At 43.1% G+C, this 22489-nt stretch overlaps 1 protein-coding gene across 5 annotated transcripts in view; it reads left to right on the forward strand.

Annotated features, from left to right (window-relative positions):
* The window catches only part of neurl4 (neuralized E3 ubiquitin protein ligase 4), a 118608-nt gene that overhangs the window by 11888 nt on the left and 84231 nt on the right, over nucleotides 1-22489 (forward strand). For all 5 annotated transcript variants that reach the window (XM_059642604.1, XM_059642606.1, XM_059642603.1 and 2 more), the window contains exons 2-4: nucleotides 209-629; nucleotides 8923-9191; nucleotides 20547-20658. In XM_059642604.1, coding sequence (XP_059498587.1) covers nucleotides 209-629; nucleotides 8923-9191; nucleotides 20547-20658 — 802 coding nt within the window. The remainder of the gene's footprint in view (nucleotides 1-208; nucleotides 630-8922; nucleotides 9192-20546; nucleotides 20659-22489) is intronic.

Consider the following 22489-nt stretch of genomic DNA (forward strand, 5'->3'; position numbering starts at 1 on the left):
CAGCAATCCTTGATCTTTGAAACAGTTTTCCCTTTGCAGCCCACTATCAAAAGCACATAGAAATGAAAATGCATGCTTTTCACGCCACACGTAAGAGACAACAGACCCTGGGCTTGCCAATGATCAGATGTCACAAAATTGATTAGTAAAAGTAATCACTTTATTTGTTTCAATGTTTCTAATTGCTTCTTTTGCCTCTGCTGTGCAGGTAAATTCCTGGAGTGGCTCGATTGAGATCGGAGTGACTGCCTTGGATCCCAGTACGTTGGATTTCCCCAGCAGTGCCACTGGGCTGAAGGGTGGCTCCTGGATCATCTCGGGCTGCTCAGTGCTGCGGGATGGGCGCTCAGTTCTGGAGGAGTACGGCCAAGATCTGGACCAGCTGAGTGAGGGTGACAAAGTGGGCATTCAACGGACTGCTGGGGGTGAACTGCACCTGTGGGTGAATGGGCGAGACTGTGGGGTAGCAGCCTCAGGGCTGCCCCCACGGGTTTGGGGCGTGGTTGACCTGTACGGCAAGTGTACTCAGGTGACCGTGTTGGGCTGTGACACCATCTCTCGACGGGAAGAAACACGGAGACCCACTGCCACTGCCGCCACCACCACGACCACCACCAGCACTGATGAAGGTAACGGCTCATGTCTTTCCATCTCTTGTAAAACAGATCCACCTATTTATCTCTCTGCACTCTGTGGGAACTTGCTATTAACAGGTTGCAGTGAAGCTGTTTCTGCACAGAGTACGTAGTCTGTTGTAGAGGATGTGGATTCTTGAAAGATCTATATATGTACAACTCGGTTCTCATGTTTTAACTTTGAAAATTAAGTTGCTAATAATAGCTCACTGGTAAATGAGATTCCAACACCTCACATGCATTTGCTCCACTTCTACTAAAAGTAGGAGAGTGATTTGCATTGTATCCATGGTACTTCCAGCAGAGAAGTGGACCATTCGGTCTGTCTGCTGGTGTTTCTGCTCACCACGACCCCCGAGCTGACTGTTTTTCATGCAAACATTTCGTCTCCCATCTAGATGACGTCATCAATGCTGTGCAGCCTCCGCTGAAGTGCTGTTGTTCTGTCCCATTCTAAATTTATATGGTCCGGTCTAATGACCCTGTCTACATAGCACTACAGTACAAAGCCTGGAACAAGACAGCCCACCGTGACAGAGCAGACTATACAAATTTAGGACACGACAGAACAACATTGCTTCAACGGAGGCTACACAGCGATGACAACATCACTAGAAAGGGGATGAAACGGTTGCACGAAAACCAGTCAGCTCAGCAAACCAACCAACAGCTCCAACCACAACTCAAACTGTAGATCTTCATTAAAACATTAAAGACTGTGGTCAGGGCATCCCTCGGCCTTCTTTAAAGAGCTTCTGGCCAGTTCAGGTTCTCCTGATTGGTAAAACCTGCCAGTTCTGACAATTTTTCATTGTCTTGATATCCTTTATGTAACATGGTGATCAGAGATATTCATGGTGCTCATAATGTAGTTTGCACAAGTTTAGTTTGAGAGGTGAGAGCATTAGGTTTAGGGTTTTGAGGGTGGGTTGGAGGTGTTCAATCTCAATTTGGTGGAATGAGTGGAGTTAAACAATGAAGACAACTTGCACAGACATAATTTGCATTTACTTAAATAAAGTAGTGGGGAGAGTTGATTGAATTCATCTTGGATAAATGATCAAAGAAATGATGTCTTCTCTTGGGGGGGGGGGGGGGGGAGAAAAATCATAACATGGGAGTGCAATCTTGAAATATAGAACCAAGCTATTCAGTTCCCAACATAGAGGATAGTACAAACCTGCCAAACCTCCCAAAGACTGGAGCTCAATTGATATTTTCTCCTGGTCAGTAGATTTTGTTTAGTTAGGAAACTTGAGGGTATGCGTGAAGGCAGGTAATTGAAGTTGGAATACCGATTATGTGTAATCTAACCAAATGGCAGAACAGGCTTGCAGTGCTGAATGGCCTGTAATTCCACTATATTTTATGAATACTTCCATTCTGTTTTAGGGGAATAAAATGCTTTTCCAAGCACCAAGGATTCCCTACATCCCCTTTACAACTGATTTCTTCCTAATGAATCAACAGCGATGTAGAATATAGCTCGGAGGAGGCCTCTGAACCTATCGTGTTAGTGCCATTTCTCTACAAGAGTAACTCATCCCGAGCCAGTTCTCCATAGCAGAACAATGTTTTGCTCTTCAGTCTAATTAGCCCATTTCCTTCCTAAAAGCCACACTTGACCTTGCTTTCACTAACGTTTGGACAGTGCATGTCTGACCCTAACTACTCCATGAAAGAGGTTCTCTCTGTGTCTCTGTCGCTTCTTTTACCATTCACTGTCTAGTTCTTGATTCCACTTGCCCATGGGAAAGGTTTCTCTTTGTTGTATCCATCCAGACCAATCATGACTTTGTATACCTCTGTCAAATTTTATTTAAACATCCAGACCTATGAGGAATAGGGTCCCAACTTCTTCAATCTATCCGCATAACTGAAGTTCTTCATCCACATCCTTCCTCAGGTGCTGCCCAGAATTGGACTCAGCATTCCAGCTGAAGCTGATAGAACAATTTACACTGATTTAGACTGCAGATACTACTCCTAGGTGACGCAAATGGCACATTGTGCAAAGAATCTCCCATTTGTCATTCTGAAGTGAAGGAAACCAATAATCATTCTTGAAGGCAATGCTATCAAAATTTTCTGTGATCCAGGACTCAGTAACCTGAATGATATTCCACACAATGTGAGTAATGGGGTCGGACAGCAAGGCTTTTGAAGGATGACTGCAGAAGAGAATAATAGATTGCCTACAGTGTGGAAACAGGTCAATTGGCCCAACAAGCCCACACCACCCCTCTGAAGAGCATCCCACCCAAACCCATCCACCCCCACCCCCCCATCCTTTCCCTATAACCCTGCATTTCCCATGGCTAATCCACCTAACTTACACACTCCTGGACACCTACGGGCAATTTAACATGGCCACCCCACCTCACCTGCACATTTTTGGACTGTGGGAGTAAACCAGAGCACCAGGAGGAAACCCACACAGACACAGGGAGAATGTGCAAAATCGACACAATTGCCCGAGGGTGGAATTGAACCCAAGTCTCTACCACTGGGAGGCATCAGTGCTAACCACTGTGCCGTCGTGCCACCCCATTGCAATGGCACAGTTCCATAGCCTGCACCCTAGATCAGGAGATGGCTTAGAGTCCACCTGAGAAAATGTGCACTGCAGTGGCTGTAGCTCATGGGCATCACCCAGCCCTGTGAAGGGCCTCAACATGGATCAAAGCCAGGCAGAAGGGATTAGTTTAATTCGGCATCATGTTCAGCACAACATCCTGGGCTGAAAGACCAGTTCCTGTGCTGTACTGTCCTATTTTCTATTAGAGTTTCAAGAACAGAATGGTAGCAGACGTGTTGAAGGAGAGGATAGTCTGTGTGGCTTTTAAGGAGTGAGGGAAGCAGACAGCTAAATGGGAGATTGGGGTATTATCGGTTCATGTCTACCAGTACGTGGTGAAACCAACTTTGGAGGGAAGGGGCATCCTTGAAGAATTACAGAATGCTGTAAACACAGGAAGGAGAGATAATAAAGTTGCTTTAACCATGAAGATCACCTCATTAAGTTAGAGCATCAAACACGAACAGCCAGTGCGGTTCAAAGGATTACAGAAGAGTGAATGAACCAGACTTAGTGTGACTTGGCATGCAGAGGCCTGACCAAGAGGAAGCACGAGGGCCATGAGCAGTAGAATTGTATTCAACCACAGCTGCAAACTCGTGCATGTCACCACTCTACCACTACAATAAAGCCTGGTTTGATGAAGTGTTCGTACCAGGTGCAATACTAGATATTTCTGAGAATAAGGCTTCAATCTGAAGTTGCAATGTGAGACTACAACTGAAGGTCAAATCCAAGATGTACAGTTGTACCACATCTAGTACAAGGCAATTAAGAAGGGAACAAATAGAAGCAGCTCCGCAAGAGTGCCCCTCTTCAATGATTAGGGATACCTAACACATCAGAGCAAAAAATAAAAGGCTGAGGTATTTGCAGTCAATTGCAGCCAAGTGGATGATCCATTTTAGCTCCAGAGATCCCACATATCACAGATTTCAGTCCTCAACTTCATGAGATAAGAGAGCAACTGAAGGCAGTGGATTCCTCAAAACTGATAGGGTCTGACAGTATTTCGTAACAATACTGAATATCTGTAGTCTAGAGCTGGCACCTAGCCATGTTGTTTCAATGCAGGTAGAACACTGGCATCTACTTAGCATTATGTAATTTGTCTCAGTATGTACAGTCTCCCAAAAAGTGGAACAAATCAATCCTGACCAATTATACCTCATCAGTCTACTTAGCCATCTGTACTGTGTTGTTAACAGTGCCATCAAACACTTCTCAATGGTAATCATCTTTATTCGTTCACGGGATAAGGGTGTCACTCACTAGGCAGCATTTAATACCTATCTTAATTGCCCAGAGGACAGTTAAGCGTCGACCACATTGCTGCAGGTCTGCAGTCACATGTAGTGAACCAGACGGGTTTCCTGACAAATCAATAATGGATTTGTGGTCATCTTTAGACTCTTAATTCCAGATATTTATTGAACTCAAATTACACCATCTGCCATGGCGAGATTAACCCGGGTCCCCGGAACATTTTCTAGGTCTCTTGGTTAACAGTCCATTGATAACACCACTAGGCCAAGCCTTCCCCACAAATAACCTGCTCACTAATGCTTAGTTTGGGTTCTCCCAGGGCCGCTAAACTCATTAAAAACTTGTTCCAAACATGGACATAAGAGGTTAGGTGAGAGTTTCTGCTTTTGATAGCAAGGTCACATTTGACTGAGCACGATATCAAGTAGCCTTGGCAAAACTGAAATCAAGGGGAATGCAGGAGAAAACTGTTGGCTGGTTGGAAGCATACCTAACACACATGGCTATGTAGTCAAACATCTCCATTCCAGAACATCACTCAATGATCTTCAAGTGCTTCACCAATGACTTGCCCTCCATTTCAAGGCCAGAAATGAGGATGTGAGCTGATGATTGCTCAATGTTGAGCACCACTTGTGGCTCCTCAGATATTGAAGCAGTCCATGTTCAAATGCAGCAAAACCTGGACAATTTACAGCAGCTGACGAGTGTAACAAGTGGCACATTCATGTTAAACAAGAGCAACAAGGGCAGCACATACATGGGAATATCACAGTTTGAGGTTCTCCTAGAAGCTACATAACATCCTGTCAAGAAACCATATCACTGTTTCTTCAACTGTCATTGTGTTAGAATCGTGGAACTCCTTCTCTAGCTACATTGTATGGGCATTTGTACACTCAAAAGACTAGTAGTTCTTTCGCTGTTGCTGAATCAAAATAAAACCTTAAGATGTAGGAATGGAAGTAGTCCATTCAGTCCATCAAGTCCGTACCACCATTCAGGAAGATCATGGCTGATTGCATAATTCTCAATTCCACTTTTATGCTATTTCCCCGTAACCCTGGATTCCGTTATTGATTAAAAATCTGTCTATCTCAGCCTTTAATAAACTATTCAGCAGCTATAGTCCTCTGCTTCAAAGATTTCCACAGATACGCAATGGTCTGAGAGAAAAAATTCCTTCTCATCTCCATCATAACTGAGCAACCCCTTATTCTGAGATTGTGTTCCCTGGCCCTTGTTTCCCCATGAAGGAGAGTCAATCTCTCCGCATCAACCCTGTCAAGTCCCCTCAGAATCTTGGATATTTCAATATGGTTGCCTCTCATTCTTCTTAACTCCAATGAGTACAGGCCAACCTTGTCAACCTGTCCTCATAAGACAATCTTTCCATACCCGAATCAACCTCGTGAACATACTTTTAGACTGCCTGCAATGCCAGGGTATCTTTCCTTGGGTAAGGGACCAAAACTATTTACAGTATTCCATGTATGATCTAATTAGTGTCATATTATCCAATTTTTATATTCCATTTCCTTTGAAGTGAAGACCACATTCCATTTGCCTTCCATATTACTTGCTAAACTTACCAATATTTTATAAATACTTGTTCAGAAATGACATTATATACTCCTGGAGCAGGTAGAGCTTAAACCTGGACCTCCTGTCCCTGAGGTAGGGACACTACCATTGTGCCACATGAGCCCATTGCTGCTGAGCTGGTATACTTACATCTACCACCACCTGCTAATCTGTCCTGCTTGTTACCTCTTCAGAGAATTCTAATAAATTTGTACAGCATGATTTCCCCTTCATCAAAATATGCTAACTGTGCTTGATTATGTTATGTGTTTCTGATTGATCTTATGTAACATTTTTTATAGACTGTAACATTTTCCCAAGAACAAATTTTAAGCTAGCTGGCTTTAGGTTTTTTTTCTTGTTTTTTGGTCTCTTGCCTTATTGAGTAAAGATGTTACATTGGCAATTTTCTGGTCCTCTGGCACACTCCTAGAATCTAAGCAAACTTGGAAAGATTGCGACCAATGCATCCATTATCTCTGCATGACTTTTTTTTTGTGTCTGAGATGCATTCCATTAGGTCCAGGGGACTTATTGGTATTTAACCCCATTAGTTTCCCTTATGCTTTTTCTCAGTTTTTTTATTTTTTCCTCCTGTCCCTTCATTATTTACTGTCTTTGGAATGGCATTAATATCTTCTACTGTGCGGACTGATGTTAAGTATTCATTCGAGTCCTCTGCTGTTTCATGTTTCCTTATTATTATTTCTCCAGTCTCATTCTCTAAAGAGCTTATATTCACTTTTGTGCACCTCTCTTTCTTTTTATACTGTGATTAGGGAAGCTCTTGCTGCCCATTTTGATATTTCTTGCAAGTTTACCCGCAATGTTTATTTTCTCCTTGTTCAATATTTAAATAAATAAAATTCTGGAACTTCCTCCCTAATAGCATTGTGGTGTCCCTGCAATCGACGACTGACAAAGATCTAGAAGGCAACTCGCCACCTTTTGAAGGGCAGTTAGAATCGGGTAATAAATGCTGGCCTACCAGCAAAGTCCACGTCCCATGACTAAGGAAAGAACAGGAGGACAATGGAATAGTCCAGTCTGAAGTGTCTTATGACAAGTGAAGGCTTCACCGATGTTTGGGTTGGGACAGAACCATTGATGGAGTGCAGGAGAACATTCAGCCCATGGTGCCCAGGGTAGCTATTAACAAGTAATGTTCAATTAGTCTCATAACACTACTCCTTCCCAGTTGCCCTACTTTTCTTTTGTGGATTTTTTTCCAAATCTCCTTTCCAAATCTTCTCCCAGATTTTCTGATCACAACAACTTGCTGTGGGTTAAGAGAAAAGTGTTGTTATGGTCCACTTGGAAAAGTGCACTGATTGCCAAGCCCCATGACTCCCAATGTGGTCATAAACATTAACGATTTAAGCAAAGTATATAAGTCCCCAGTGTACCTGTCTGATGTAATCAAGTGAACAGTAATCATGGGCCAGGTTCCTGTGCTCAACAGGATCTCCTATTTTTTCCAAGCAAATTAATGCTAACCACCGACAAAACAAAACTGCGAATTATCAATATATAACTGTACCAGTGATTTGCTTCAGTACTTTTACTGCAGGCAGCGAGGGAGAGTCCGCGACTCCTTCTTCCAGTCTGTGAGCTTCCTCCATGTATTGCTGTCACATACTAGCTGTTCAGTTGCCCTCCAACCAGTTGTCTTTCGGCTGATACCCTCTGGCATCCACAACCAGTCACAATTGTGCAAACTGATCAGCTACCTGTCGCTGGATGAACCTCACTCTGTTCACAACCTGGTCACAAACATTCTTATCTTACCTGCTTGAACAAAGGAGCGCATAAATACAACTCTCAATAAGTTTCAGCAAGTTGTTTTCCAACATCTGGCAATTTCATCCACGGTATTTGATTTTGAAATAGCCACTTTCCCATTTCCATCCTCAATCAAAATAAAGTAAAATGATACATTGTGGTCTTTATAGTGGAATGTGTGAAAATGGAGTGAATAGAGTGAACTGCTGTGGAGATGAACTGGGGAGTACGAAGGGAGATGAGACTGGAAGGAGAAAGATTTGGAATCACAGGGACTTGAAAGGAGAATCTTTAGTTGTTGGGGAATGGTAGGTATAATCCTAATGTATAGTACAAGTGTGACTCAAAGTTACTGGAATTGGTGAGTGTGGAGAGGGCAGTGAGGAATCTTTTCAGCAGACAGCCAGCAGCTAGATGTTGGAGGACAGAAAGTTTGTTTTGATACAAGAATGTGAGACTGTGTTGCTTGATATGGTTCAACCTGGTCTAGAGGTGCAAAGATAAAATAGTTCTGTTTTGATATGTTCCCAAGGGCGGGAGTGTAGATAGCACTGTATGGGAGGAGAAGATATGCCTCAAGGGGAGGGAGTGAAAGTGCTGTCCAGAAGTCCAAAAGACATCTGGTTTAAACTCAACATTTGGTGGTAGATGGAATTTTTAACGTTTCATTATTAGGTGACTGCCTGTAACATTTTGCCCACTCTGTCTTCCCACCTACTACTTCTGTAACTGTTTTCCCTCTGCTTTGCTTTTGCTCTCCCCCTTTCCCTTCCCCCCTCGCTCCTTCCTCCCTCCTCTTCCCGCTTTCCACTTATCTCTCTTTTCCCTTTGTCTCTGTGTCTCCCCCACTTTCCCTCCCTCTTTGCTACACCTCTCATCCTCCCCTACTTTCCCTCACTCTCCACTCCACCTGCACTTTCCCTTCCTCTCGCCCCCACTCCCCCCACTTTCCTCTCTCTTGCTCCCCATATTCCCTCATCTTTCCTGCACACCCCCATCATTTTCTCCCTCTTGCCTATCCATTTGCTGTCTCAACCCTTCCCACTCTTGCACCACATTCCTCCCATTCCTCTCCAGGTTTTGTTGGGATGGAGCTGTCGGATGTTGTGAACAATGCTATTCTCTCAGCGTACAGTGGTAGCTTGCTGAACGTCAGCCTAGGCAGCCCGCTGGATGGCAGCTGCTCAGTCACTTCCAACGATGCCCTTCTCTTCCACGAGAAGTGTGGCACCCTCATCAAGCTCAGCAACAACAACAAGACAGCCGAGCGTCGCCGCCCGCTTGACGAGTTCAACAATGGCGTCGTCATGACCAACCGCCCATTGAGGGACAATGAGATGTTTGAGGTGAGCAGTGGTAGCTTAATTAGCTGTCTAGTATCAGGTCGTGTTAATTGATCCCTGCATTTTAACTGATCTTTTCCTCCCCTCTCCATCTTGCCTTCCCACCAGCGTGGCCTCCAATGCTTTGCTTAGAATTGACTTGACAAAGTCAAACCGTTTCCACCCTCCTGCTTATCATGGTCTGTATGTGGCGGTTGCTGTTGTGCTTTGACCTTGTGATCTTGGAATGTTAGTGTTGAGTCTTCTTGATCTGAAGTAGTTCGGTATAACTGAGGGCAGGAAGCTCATCCCCATTGATAAGGCCACAGGAGCCATTTACAAACCCAGCGCAAATAAAGACAAAAGTTAACTCTGTACAGGGCAACTTGTCAATCTGGTGGTTATTTCCGCAAACCTACAGTCTCTCACTTTGCTACACTGATACCGGTTTCTGATTTATGCCATTTTCTTTTAAATAAATTAATTTTCCTAACTGCAAAATGTGATTTTAAACTCCTGTTCTGTGGATAACTGGTCTGGTAAGCATACCAGCATGTTTGTCCTCTTCCCCAGATAGTTTTTGCATGTACAACGCCAACAGTTGGCAGGTTTTCTGCAGTTAACTGACAAAAGAGGCTGGAGATCAAATAATTAGACAATAATGACCAATATCTGCACACTACTGGCTGTTGGGGTAATTGTGACGATGCTGGGTCAGACTTGTAACTTTGTTTTCATCTGACCAGCAATTTATTTTAAAAGTTGACAAAAGTGTTAGATTCCATGCACTTATTAAGAGAGTAAAGGCACGATTCCATGGTTTTTCTATACAGAACAGGAGTACAATCAACAATGTGTGTACAATTTGTTTTCTAACATCCAGAATTAACACAAGTCAAATGCAGGTAACAATTTGTGATCAAATATTCAGCTTAGTGCAAATGCGAATCCTGTGGATTTCTCCACAATGCCTCCCCCTCGCCCCAGCCCCAAATGTCAGTGACACAGTGGATAATCAGCTCTTGGTCAAACTTTGCAAAGCATTCCCATTTATCACTATCGATGATCTGGCCTTCAAGCTCATTCTCCATGATGGACAGCCTGACAGATAACTCACGTTCTTGTATTTCAAGACCTTTTCTGGGGGTCTGCCGTCGGCTGGATTCTGGACACTGCACTCCAGCACTTAGCCACACTTGTATTTTCAGCTTTTCACTGTCTGTCAGGTTTACCATGCTAGTATTGCACCTTGAATTTCCCCTAAACTCTATTCTTACTCAGTTGCATCAAGCAAATAGTATTTGTGGGCTTTTTAAAACCCAATCTCAGCTGTGCTGAATTATTTCCAAGCTTTTTTAAGCTCCTGCGTCTTCCAGGCCTTTCTGAACTCCTAGCCGAATGGAGCTATCCAATTGATTTTGGGACTCCTCATTGAGTCCCCTGCACAGAACCAGTATAGGTCAGTTTGCCTTTCCGGCATTACAGTAAAAGGCAGCACTGTTGCTGCCTGGAGCTTGCTTCCTCTCCCTTTCTCTCTGTGTCTTTCATATGCATTTGCTTTTTAACTGCCATTCACAATTGAACCTGCCTTTCATTGTCCTTTGAAATTGGGCTGTTGAAAAGGTTGCACTGGCACAGTGGTTAGCACTGGTGCCTAAAAGTACCAGGGGCCCAAGTTCAATTCCAGCCCTGGGTAGGCTATCTATGCAGAGTTTGCACGTTCTCCTGGTGTCTGTGTTGGGTTCCTCTGCGTCCTCTGGCTTCCTCCGGCTTCCTCCCACAGTCCAGAGATGAGAGTTAGGTCAATTGGCCACTCTAAATTATCTACACTGTCCAGGTGTGGATTAGCCATGCTAAATGTGGGGTAACGGGGATAGAGCGTAAGGCTGGGACAGGGTGGGATGCTGTTCAGAACGTCGGTGCTGACTTGATGGGCCAAATGGCTTCTTTCCACTCTGTAGGAATTGTATGATAAAGCTGCCTTGTTCCTGGACCGTGTTGAAGGTAACTAATATTTTGGAACCCAGTCAAATTTAGTGTCCTTTTGGAACTGTCTTCCCTAAATGTTGCCATTTTTAGAGGTTGGCATACAGTGTAGAAGTTGTGTACAACAAACATGGTTTTCATTGCAGAATATGTGCGCCAGTGCAACAACTTATTTGTTTCATGTCTTTCACATGAACATTCAAAAACTAAATTTGACCAACTCTCATAAGGAGATGGTAGGTAAGATCCCCAGAGAGATTTCAAAGGAGATGTACTGGAATAATAACAGCAGTGAAAGATTTTGAGTACAAGGAAAGATTAGAGAAATTGGGCTTATTCTGCTTGGTGCAGGCAAGATAGCCTCAGTTCTGAGGAAGGGTCACCGAACCCAAAACGTTAACTCTGATTTTTTTTTTCTTCACAGATGCTGCCAGACCTGCTGAGCTTTTCCAGCAACTTTGTTTTTGTTCCTGATTTACAGCATCCACAATTCTTTCAGTTTTTATTAAGATAACAAGGTGACCTTATTGAGGTGTTCAAAATTATGAAGATTTGGACAGAGTAAAGAGGGATATTCTGTTTTCGTTACTTGTTATGTTCGACCTAGGGGTCACAATTTCAAGATTGTTGGCAACAGAGCTAGAAATGAGATGAGAAATTTCTTTCCTCAGAGTGTTGTTAGGATTTGGAATGCGCTGCCTGGGAGAGTGGTGGAGGCGATTTCCATAGGAAGTTTCAAATGAGAGCTGGATGTGTATTTGGAAGTGATGAATTAAGAGGACTACAGAGATAAAGTTAGAGAATGGGACTAGCTGGATAATTCTTTCGCGAGCTGGTACAGACCCAATGGGTCGAATGGCCTTACTGTAAATTCTGAGATTCTATGACATAAAGCTTGGTCAATGAGATTGTGTTTACAGGAGCATCTTAAAGGTGGAAATTGAACTAGGGCTCAAAGAGGTTCAGGGAGGGCATTCCAAAGCTTTTGGCCCAAACAGTTGATCACCTGGCTGTCAGTGATGGAGCAAGAGGAAATGGAGGATGTTTAAGAGGCCAGAATTAGAAGGGCAGAAAGATCTCTCTGAATTGGCAGTCTGAAGGAGGTTTCAGGATAACAGGAGGAGAGATCACAGGGGAGCTTTAAAACAAGGATGAGAATTTTAAAATTATTGGGTAGAATAGGCCTTCAGAACTTTGTGCAAGTTAAGATGTGGATAGCAGAGTTTTTTAGATGCTGTTAAGCTTACAGACGGGACAATGTGGGAGACCAGCCACGAGAGCCTCTGAAAAGTCAAGTTCAGAGGTGATGAAGTTTTCAGCAGCAGATGAACTGAAGCGGGAAATGACGTATGATACTTTGGAGGTGGCTATAGGTGGTCTTAGTGGCACCATGGATAGCAGTCAGAAGGACATCTGATTGTGAACAAACTGGTTTCATCTCGAGGCTTTTGCCTGAGGAATGGATATAGTCAGTGACTAGGAAATGAGTTTGGAGCAGGAACTGAAAACGTCATTTGAGTCTCACTGTCCAACTTAATGCTTTTGTGTTTACGACTGACACACTGAGATACTTCTGAAGAAGGGTCACTGGGCCTGAAATTTCTGCTTTCTCTCCACAGCTGTTAGCATACCTGCTGAGTTTTTCCAGCTTTTTTTTATTTTTATTCTGATTTCCAGCATTTGCAGTTCTTTGGTTTTATTTTGAGATACTTCAGTTAGGTACAATTTATTTTCTGGCATGACTTAACTTTGAGGCTACTGATTCACAAGGATCAGTGCTCTGAGACCTAATTCTGTAATATGTATATAAATCATTTAGATGACAAAAGATACATAGTCTGATTAGTAAGTTTGCAGACGACACAAAAATTGTCAGAGTTATGGATTATGAAAATACTTGTCAAAGGGTACAGCAGGATATCGATAAGTTGGAAAATTGGGCAGAGAAATGGCAGCTAAAGTTTAATCTGGACAAATGTAAATGCATTTTGGCCGGTCAAATGCAAGAGGAAAGTGTACAGTAAGTGGCAGGACTCTTGGGAGCATTGATATACTGAGGGATGTTGGGATACTGGAGTGTGGCTCCCTGAAAGTGGCAACACAAGTGGATAAGATGGGTAAAAGGCATTCAGTATGTTTAATTGGTCATGACACTGAGTTTAGAAATTGGGATGTCATGTTGCAGTTGTACAAAATTTTATTTAGGCCACGTTTGGGGCGTTGTGTGCCATTCTGGTCACCACACTACAGAAAGGATGTGGAAACTTTGGAGAGTTGCAAAAGAGGCTTACCAGAATGTTACTTGGTTTAGAGTGTATCGACTATAAGAAGAGGGTTGGACAAACTTGAATTGTTTTTGGTAGAGCATTGGACAATCTGATAGAAGTGAATAATATTGAGAGGCATGAATAGGTAGATAATCAGTGTGTTTTTCCTTGGGTGAAGATGCCAAATACTACATGCCATGGGGTTAAGGTGAGAGAGGGGAAAGTTTAAGGGAAATGTTGGGAATTAAGTGTTTTACACAGAGTATGGTAGGTCCCTGGAATGCACTGCCAGGGGAAGTGGTAGAAACAGATACAGTAGCAAAGTTTGAGGCATTTAGGCAGATACATGACTGACAGAAATGTGTACCATCTGCAGGCAGATTGGATTAGTCCACAATAGCGCAATAGTTTGTGTAGATGTGGTGGGTTAAAAGGTCTGTTCCTACACTCTACTGTTCTGTGTTCTATACGAGCAATCATAAGTAAAAAAGATCTTGCACAGAATTGGATTTAAGCTTGCAACATGGATGTGAAGGTAGAAATCAGAGTCAGGGCAAATGCAATTTTGCAATAAATGCAATATCTTGAGTAAATAGGATGTGACTAGCGATGATGCTGAATGTTTTCTTATGGAGCCACCACTTTTCCCATGTTTATAATGAATTGGGAAGGGAAGAGGGAGATGTGCAGCCAGGTTAGCAGCTGACATTGAATTGGAGGCAGGAGATGGAAAATTGTATAGATGGCAGCAGGAGACTCCATATTGATTTTGAAGAAATGAATGGCCAGAACAGTAGCCGTTCAAATTTATTTGTTCATGGGCTATCTGTATTGGCTGGGCCGATATGGATTTCAGATCCCGAATTGCCCTGGAGGTGGTGGTGGTGAACTGTATCCTTGAACCACTGTGGTCCATCCCTAGTTTCCCTTGAGAAGGTGGTGGTGAGCTGCCTCTTGGGCCACTGCTGTCCACGTGGTCTAGGGGCATCCACAATGTTGTTAGGGTGTGAGTTCAGGGATTATGGTACAGTAACTGTGAGAATCAGTGGTATATTTGTCAGATTTCTTGGAGGACAACTTTTAAGTGAAGTTCTCATGTATCTTCTATTCCTTTGTCCTTCTAGATTGTAGTGGTGTGAGTTTGGAAGGTGTTGTCAGAACAGCACTGGTAAATTTCTGTTCATCTTGTAGATGATGTGCACAGCTGCTACTTTGAATTGCGAGTGGAGGGGATGAATGTTGAAGGTGGCAAATGTGGCACTGCTTAGTCAGGGCTGCTTTTTCCTGGATGGACAACATGAGAAAGTGTGAGGCTTCTACCATCCGAGAAAGGCACATCAAAATGGTTTTTTCTTGACAATCCATGAGGTGCTTGGGAGGACAGAGACAGATTCACAAATCATTTGAAACTTGTGCACAATTTAGGAAAGATAAGTCAGAGGTGAGTCAAGTGTGGCTGTTATCTTGGGGGCATTGGAGTCTGAATATGAGGCAGAAATACTTCAGGAACCTCAGCTGGAGCGGCTGCACTTAGTTAAGATATATTGACTTTGGTTGGGAGTAGGCTCCAGATTCACCAGGTTACTGGTAGGGCTTGAAGGAGTTGAATGTATGTCAACAGACTGCATCAAATTTCTCTAAGTTTAGAAGTTATACAGCTGTGATTGTTCGTGAAATGTTCAAAATCATAAAAGGGCTTTAATGGGGTTAATAGAGAATCAGTTGTCTGTGGGTGGGGTTCATCAGTTTAGAATGATAGTGAGCTCTTTTAAAAAGAGATGAGCAACATATTTCCCCAGCTGAAATATTCTTTTCCAAGACACACTGGGTGCTGGCTTAATTAAAACTTTCAGAGCCAAGTTTGATGGATGTTTATTTTGTAATATTGAGGAATATGACTGGTGAGTCACTAATATTTACTGTTCGTCAAACCACCTTTGTGTGTTTCATATGATGTACTGCAGATAAACAGGATAAATATAAACATGGAGCAAGCTTAATTCATAGGCAGGAGAGGCAATTGCTTCATTTAAATAAGCACGATGGCTTTTAATCTCTGTTTTGTATGTTCTAAATATCTGTCTGAAACCATGCTTTTCTTCACCATAGTTTAAATATGACACTGCCACATATAAGGCTTCTTGTTATATCTGTTCATGACTTCTGCTATTTTGATTTTATTTAATTGTTGTCACATACTGAGATACAGTGAAAAACATTGTTTTGTGTGCGATAGGGTTAGGGTTTTGTGTGCTAACTAGACAAATTGTAAATACATTAGGGAAATAGAACAGAATGCAGAATAAACTGTTACAGCTGCAGAGAAAGATCAACTCTAATATACAAGAGATCTAGTCTTAAGTCTGACAACAGCAGAGAAGAAGCTGTTCTTGAATCTGTTGGCTTCAAGCTTCTCTATGTTGTGCCTGATGGAAGACGGTGGAAGAGAGTATAACTGGAATGGGAGGGGTCTTTGATTCTGTTGGCTGCTTTCTCATGGCAGCAGAAAGTGTGAACATAGTCAATGAAAGGAAGGCTGGTTTTTGTGATGGACTGGGCTTCGTTCACAACTCTTGTGTAATGCCTTACGGTCTTGAGCAGAGAGAGTGCCAGACCAAGTTGTGATGAATCTGGATAGAATGCTTTCTGTGGTGCATTTATAAAAATTGGTCAGAGCCTAGCGAGTTTTGAGAAGATTTGTGGCTCAGCTTGAGTTTCTCGATGTGAGTTTCCTCGCTGAGCTGGAAGGTTAGTTTTCAGACGTTTCGTCACCATTCTAGGTAACATCATCAGTGAGCCTCCGCTGAAGCGCTGGTGTTATGTCCCGCTTTCTATTTATTATAATAAATAGAAAGCGGGACATAACACCAGCGCTTCAGCGGAGGCTCACTGATGATGTTACCTAGAGTGGTGACAAAACGTCTGAAAACTAACCTTCCAGCTCAGCGAGCAAACTCACATTGGTCAGAGTCATTGTGGGACATGTTGAATTTGCTTATCTTTGAGGAAGTAGAGGCATTGGTGAGCTTTCGTGACTGTAACATTGACCTGGACAGATCAGGATAGATTGTTGTGATATTTGCTACTTGGAGCTTGAAGCTCTTGTTGACCTACTCCACTCAGTCCCATTGATGCAGACTGAGGCATGTTCTCCACTCCACTTTCTGAAGTCAATGATCACTTCCTTTATTTTGCTGACGTTGAGGGAGAGATTGCTGTCTTTACACTATGCCACTAAGCTATCTATCTCTTTCCTGTACTCTGTCTTGTTGTTTGAGATCTGACCCACTACAATGGTGCCATCAGCAAATTTGTAAATGGGTCAGAGCTGAATTTGACTACACAGTTGAGTGTATAATGAGTATAGTAAGGGGCTTGGTACACATCATTGCGGGGCACCAGTGTTAAGGATTATTGTAGAGGAGGTGTGGTCACCTATCCTTACTGATCGAGGTGTTTGGGTCAGCAAGTTGATCCAGTTGCAGGGTGGGGAGCAGAGTCCTAGGTGCCCAAGTTTGAGATGAGTTTGGTTGGAATTATGGCGTTGAAGGTGGAGCTAAAGTCAGTAAATAGGAGTCTGACATAGGTGCCCTTGTTATCTCGGTGTGCCAGGAATGAGCATAGGGCCAGGGAGATGGTGTCTGCCAAAGACTTATTACAACAGTCAGCAAATGATAGTGGGTCAAGGCATTCTGGGAGGCTGGAGCTAATGTGTGCCATTATCAACCTCTCGAAGCACTTCATAATGATGGCTGTCAGAGCTACCTTGTGATAATCATTAATGTGCTTATCAGATTTTTCTTTGGCACTGAAATGATAGTGGTCATCTTGAAGCAGGTGGAAACCTCACATTACAGTAAGGAGAGGTTAAGGATGCCTGCAAATACTCCCGCCAGCTGGTCCATGCAAGATCTGAATACGCAGTCGTGGAATTCATCCAGACCAGTCGCTGCCACTGGGTTCACTGTCAAAAAGGCCGATCTGATGTCTGTGGGCAGTGACTGTGGTTACAGGTACACCTGAGGCTGTTGGTCATTTCACTGACCTTCTGTTCGAAGCGAGCATAAGATGGATTGAGCTCATCAGGGAGGGATGCGTTGTCGTCAGCGATTCGACTGGACTTCACTTTGTAGCCTGTTAAATCTTATAAGCCACGACACAGTTGACTTGTGTTTGTGTGGTCAGCCTGGGAGCCTAGTTTGTCTCGTGGCATCCCTGACGGCTTTGTGAAGATCATACCTAGATTTCCTGTAGAGGTTAAGATCACCACCTGACTTGAATGCCTCGGACCAAGACTTCAGTAGGGAGTGGCTGCTGTAGTACATGCATAGTTTCTGTTTGGGGAACGCTTGGTTTAGCTTCGTTGGCGTGCAGTCTTCAACACACTTATTGATGAAGTCTGTGATGGTTGTGGCATAATCATTTATGTTGGCTGCTGAGTTCTTGAGTATGGGCCAGTCTGACTCTAAGCAGACATGTAGGAGCCCATCCATTACCTCAGACCAGCCCTGTATGACTTTCTGTACCAGATCCTCATGGTTCAGTTTCTGCTTGTAAGCCAGGAAAAGAAGCACAGCCTTATGGTCTGACTCACCAAACTGTGGGATGAAGTGGTGGGCATCTTTGGTTCACATGAATTGTGATTATTTTCTCCAAGGCTACTTCCCATAACTTGGCTTTTCCAAATTCTCTGAAGAGTTTGATTGATTTCGTAACTCCTACCTTTCTATACTGTGCTACAATTATCCAGTGCCTTCACCTCTGTTAATCATCCTAGTTCACTTGAGTTGTACAGTAATTGTTGGGATCTGACAATGTTGCTGTTACACATTCCCTTCTATCTAACAATGTCACCAAAAGCAGGTGAAGTGTGCTTTCTTCTTTTGCCACTTTGTCTTCACTCCCTGCAGAGCTACATCAGTTTCTGGTTAAGCAGAATCTTGGTGTTAAAAATTTCCAACCATATCAAATTCCTCCATTGCTTTGCCCTAACCCTATCTCTCTCATCCCCTACCAATTTCACATCACTTCAGAATATCTATACCCCTTCCCGTCTAATCTTTTCAATATTTTTAGTTTCCTTTGCTCGTTATAAATGACTGTGCTGTCAGATGTATGACCCTGAATATTGGAGCTGTATCCCTGAACCTAGCAGCTAGAGAACTCTTTTTCTATGTCATTAAAACCAACCAATGCCTTCAATCATCTCCCTGACTGTCTCCTTAAATGTGTAAGTGTTAGTGCTGTTATGAAGCATTTTGGGGAAATTTTATGACATTCAAGGTCCCAGTGTCGTATATATCTACAGGATTCCCAAAGCCTCTTGGAGGTCCATGGAGGTGTGAGGCTCTGTTAGGCTTAAAAATGGGGACATTTCCTGGCCTAGATGAATTGCATCCCAGGCTGCTGTGGGAGGTGACACAGGAAATTGCAGGGATTCTGACATAAATTTTTATTCCTCCCTGGCATGAGGGAAGTGCCAGAAGACTGGAGGACGGCTAATGTGGTTCCACCTTTCAAGGAGTATGGTAGAGATGAACCAGGAAATTGTGCACCGGGTCAGTGTCTCATCAGTTGTAGAGATAGTGTTGGAGAAAATTCTGGTGGCCAGCGTAGCTTTGTAAAAGGAAGATCATGCCTGTCAGATTTGTTAGAATTTCTTAAAAATGTGATCAACTGTGTGAATGAGGGAAGTTCAGCTGATGTAGTTTACATGGATTTTAGCAAAGCTTTTGACAAGGTCCCACATGGGAGACGGATTGTGAAGGTTAAAGCACGTGGAAGTCAGGGAAACTTGGTGAAATGGATCAGGAACTGGCTTAATAGCGGGACACAAAGGCTGTTTGAATGACTGGAGGCCGATATCCGTGGTGTACCACAAGAATCAGCCCTGGGAGTGATTATTAAAAACCGAAAGAGCTGTGGATGCTGTAAATCGGGAGCAAAAACAAAGTTGCTGGAGGAGCACAGCAAGGTCTGGCAGCATCTGTGAAGGAAAAAACTGGGCCCAAAACATTAACTCAGATTTTTCCCTTTGCAGATGCTGCCAGACCTGCTGAGCTTCTCCAGCAACTTTGCTTTTGGTGGGAGTGATAATTGCTTTTTGATGTGATGAGTATGGATAGTGTGAATAAAGTGCAGTTGTTCCTCTTGGCCAAGGGGTCAGTCATGAGGGGGCATAGTTATAAGGTAAGGGGCAGTAGATTCAGAGCAGATTAGAGAAAAAACTTTTTCACAGAGGGTGGTGGGAATCTGGAATGCATTGCCTGGGAAGGTAGAGGAGGTTGGAAACCTTAGAACCTTTAAAAAGTGTTTGGATGAGCGCTTGAAATATAACATTAAGGGATATGGGACATGTGCAGGAAATTGGGATTAGCGATCCTTTGCTGTAGTTGTGTCAGTGTAGACTCAATGGGCCGAAAAGGGCCTTTTCTGTGCTGTATAATTCTGACTCCTCTTCTGCCTATGAGGCACATGGGAGGAGGAATATGCCATTGAGCCACTTGAGCCTGCATTAACATTCATTTTCATGACTGATCGTCTACTTCAGTGTCATTTTCACATGTTGACCTATATCTCTTGATGTTATTAGTGTCTAAAAAAACTATTGACCCTTACGCTGCACAGCTCAGTGACTGAGTTTATCAGTCCTCCTCTTGAAGTAGTTTCCTTTGTTGGCAAATCTGACGTGGCATTGATACAATATGTATCTTTGATACAATAATGTTATGTATCAGATGATATAAAAAGGATGTTATTTAGTACAAAGAGAAGTGTATTCTGTTTGTTTTTGAGATCACGAGTTCTGTATTCTGTAGCTGAAACAAGATGAGGTCATTCAGAACTTAGTCACACTTCATGTTGGAAGTCAGAATTAAAGGTGAAATCCCTGATATTCTCCCCCTTAAATATGGAGCTATGAAGGTGAATATGACGTTGCAGACATTCAGGACAATGTCATTATGATTGTTGTGTGAGGCACTATCTTTGTATACCCTGTCTCTGTTTCTGTAAGTGTTATAATCAAATAAATAAGTTGATTTAAAATTGAATGTGTATGTAACATTTCACTTGGCTTTGTATGCATTAAAAATCATTAATGAACTTGTCTTTGCTTCCTCAATAGATCCGGATAGACAAGTTGGTGGACAAGTGGTCGGGTTCGATCGAGATTGGTATCACTGTGCACAACCCAAACAATTTGGACTACCCAGCAACAATGACCAATCTCCGTTCAGGTTGGGAGATTCTCCTTTGCCCTTGCACTGGGGAAATAATCTTTGGATTTATTGCCTTCCCACCTTCATAAATTTCAACGCATTTGCAACAGTGTCTCCTGTTTCTGATCGTCCATTTCTCATCACCACTGTCCTCTGACCATGCTCGCTGGCTTTTCTTGACTCCCAGTCAAGCAGTACTTTGAGTTTAGATTCTCATCTTCGTTTTGAAATCTCTCCATAGCCTTGCCATTTCCCTATCTCTGTAACCTCCTCCAGCCCCCGCCATGCTTCTGAACTTGGTAACGTCTTACAGCCTTCACAGTATTAGCAACCTCCTCCAACACCTACATTCCTTCCTATCACGATGACCTTCTCAGCACCTAGAATACTATCTTGATAATCCATCTTAAGACCCAACTCTCCCTATTTCTGTAAACCTGCCCCCGCCCCATGACCCTCCAAGATCTCTACAGTCTTCTAACTCTGGCTTCTCAAGCATCTCCCAATTTCCTTTTCTGCACTATTGGTGGCTGTTCTTTCAGCTGCATAGGCCCTGAGTTCTGGAATATCCTTACTAAAACTTTCTGCCCATCTCTCAGCGTATAAAGCGAAAGGTCAAGTGCTGGAAAATGGGATTAGAATGGTTAGATGTTTATTTTGACTGTTATTGTCTTGATCAGCCTTTTCTGTCTTGTAGCCCGATATGACACCTTTCCTCTATCCCTCTGCCCCAACCGTCACAATAAGACGCTCATTAACAGCTACCTCTTTGACACAGATTTTAGCCAACTGCCCTAGCAACCTCTTACATATCTTAGTCATAGAGTCATAGAAATCTACAGCATTGCAAAAGGCCCTTTGACTGATGCTTGAGAAATAAATATTGGGTCAGAACACAAGAGAACTTCCCGTGTTCTCCTTTAAATAGTTGCTGTTTGAGCAAGGGCAGATGGGGTATTGGATTAATGTGTCATCGAAAAGAATCAGCACTTCCAGCTGTGTAGTACTCTCTCAGTACTGATTCTGAAGGAAGAAGAGCAGCATGGTCACTGGGCAAACTGAATCTCTCTATAAACACTGTTGTTTGTGGAATCTTATTGCAATTACCCACATTGTGACATTGTCTGCCATTCACTGATATCCCTTGCCAGGGTGTGGGTTTGTGGGTACTGTATGTAAACCTCTCCCAGGTGATTGGTGTTTGCCCACCAGATGGACTGTGTGGCATTGCAGCCGAGCCAACTCCCACCCCTGCCGAACATTCTGATGTGGGCACCATCCAAGAGGGCGAGCAGATTGTTGATGATGTCAATGCTGACCACTCGCATTGATTCACAGGAGTTAGTAATGGGACATGGCTCTTGGCTCATTTTCTGAGTGCCAACATGTGTTAGGACCATCCAAAATGCATGCAATCCTCTTATCTTCCTCTGTGGCAGCCATTCATCTTGTTTTAGTTTGAAACATACATTGGTCTCTGCCTCAAGCTATCCACTGCAGCAAAAACAGCCTGGGCTCTATAATAACCTTCAGTATTTTAAAATTTACGCTAAAACCTGGGTTATTTAATAAATGTCCAAAACAGGAAAATATTTATTTTAGGACACAGTGCAGGTGTGGCTGGTGAGGCGCAGTCAGCACATTCCCCGTTGCAGACTGTCAAAGGGGCATTTGATAGACTCAAGTAGCAGTGCAGGAGGCTGGAATCACCTGTTGTTCAAATATTTGCGACACTCTTGCCTTCTAAGGTGAACGGAGTGCCCACACTGCTACTTTGCAGTAAATGCACAAATAATGTTCTCCAGCAACAGGATGCTGCCATCAAACCAAAAAGACATGTCACCTACAA

The sequence above is a fragment of the Stegostoma tigrinum genome, chromosome 45, assembly GCF_030684315.1.
Source record: "Stegostoma tigrinum isolate sSteTig4 chromosome 45, sSteTig4.hap1, whole genome shotgun sequence".
Lineage (NCBI taxonomy): Eukaryota > Metazoa > Chordata > Chondrichthyes > Orectolobiformes > Stegostomatidae > Stegostoma > Stegostoma tigrinum.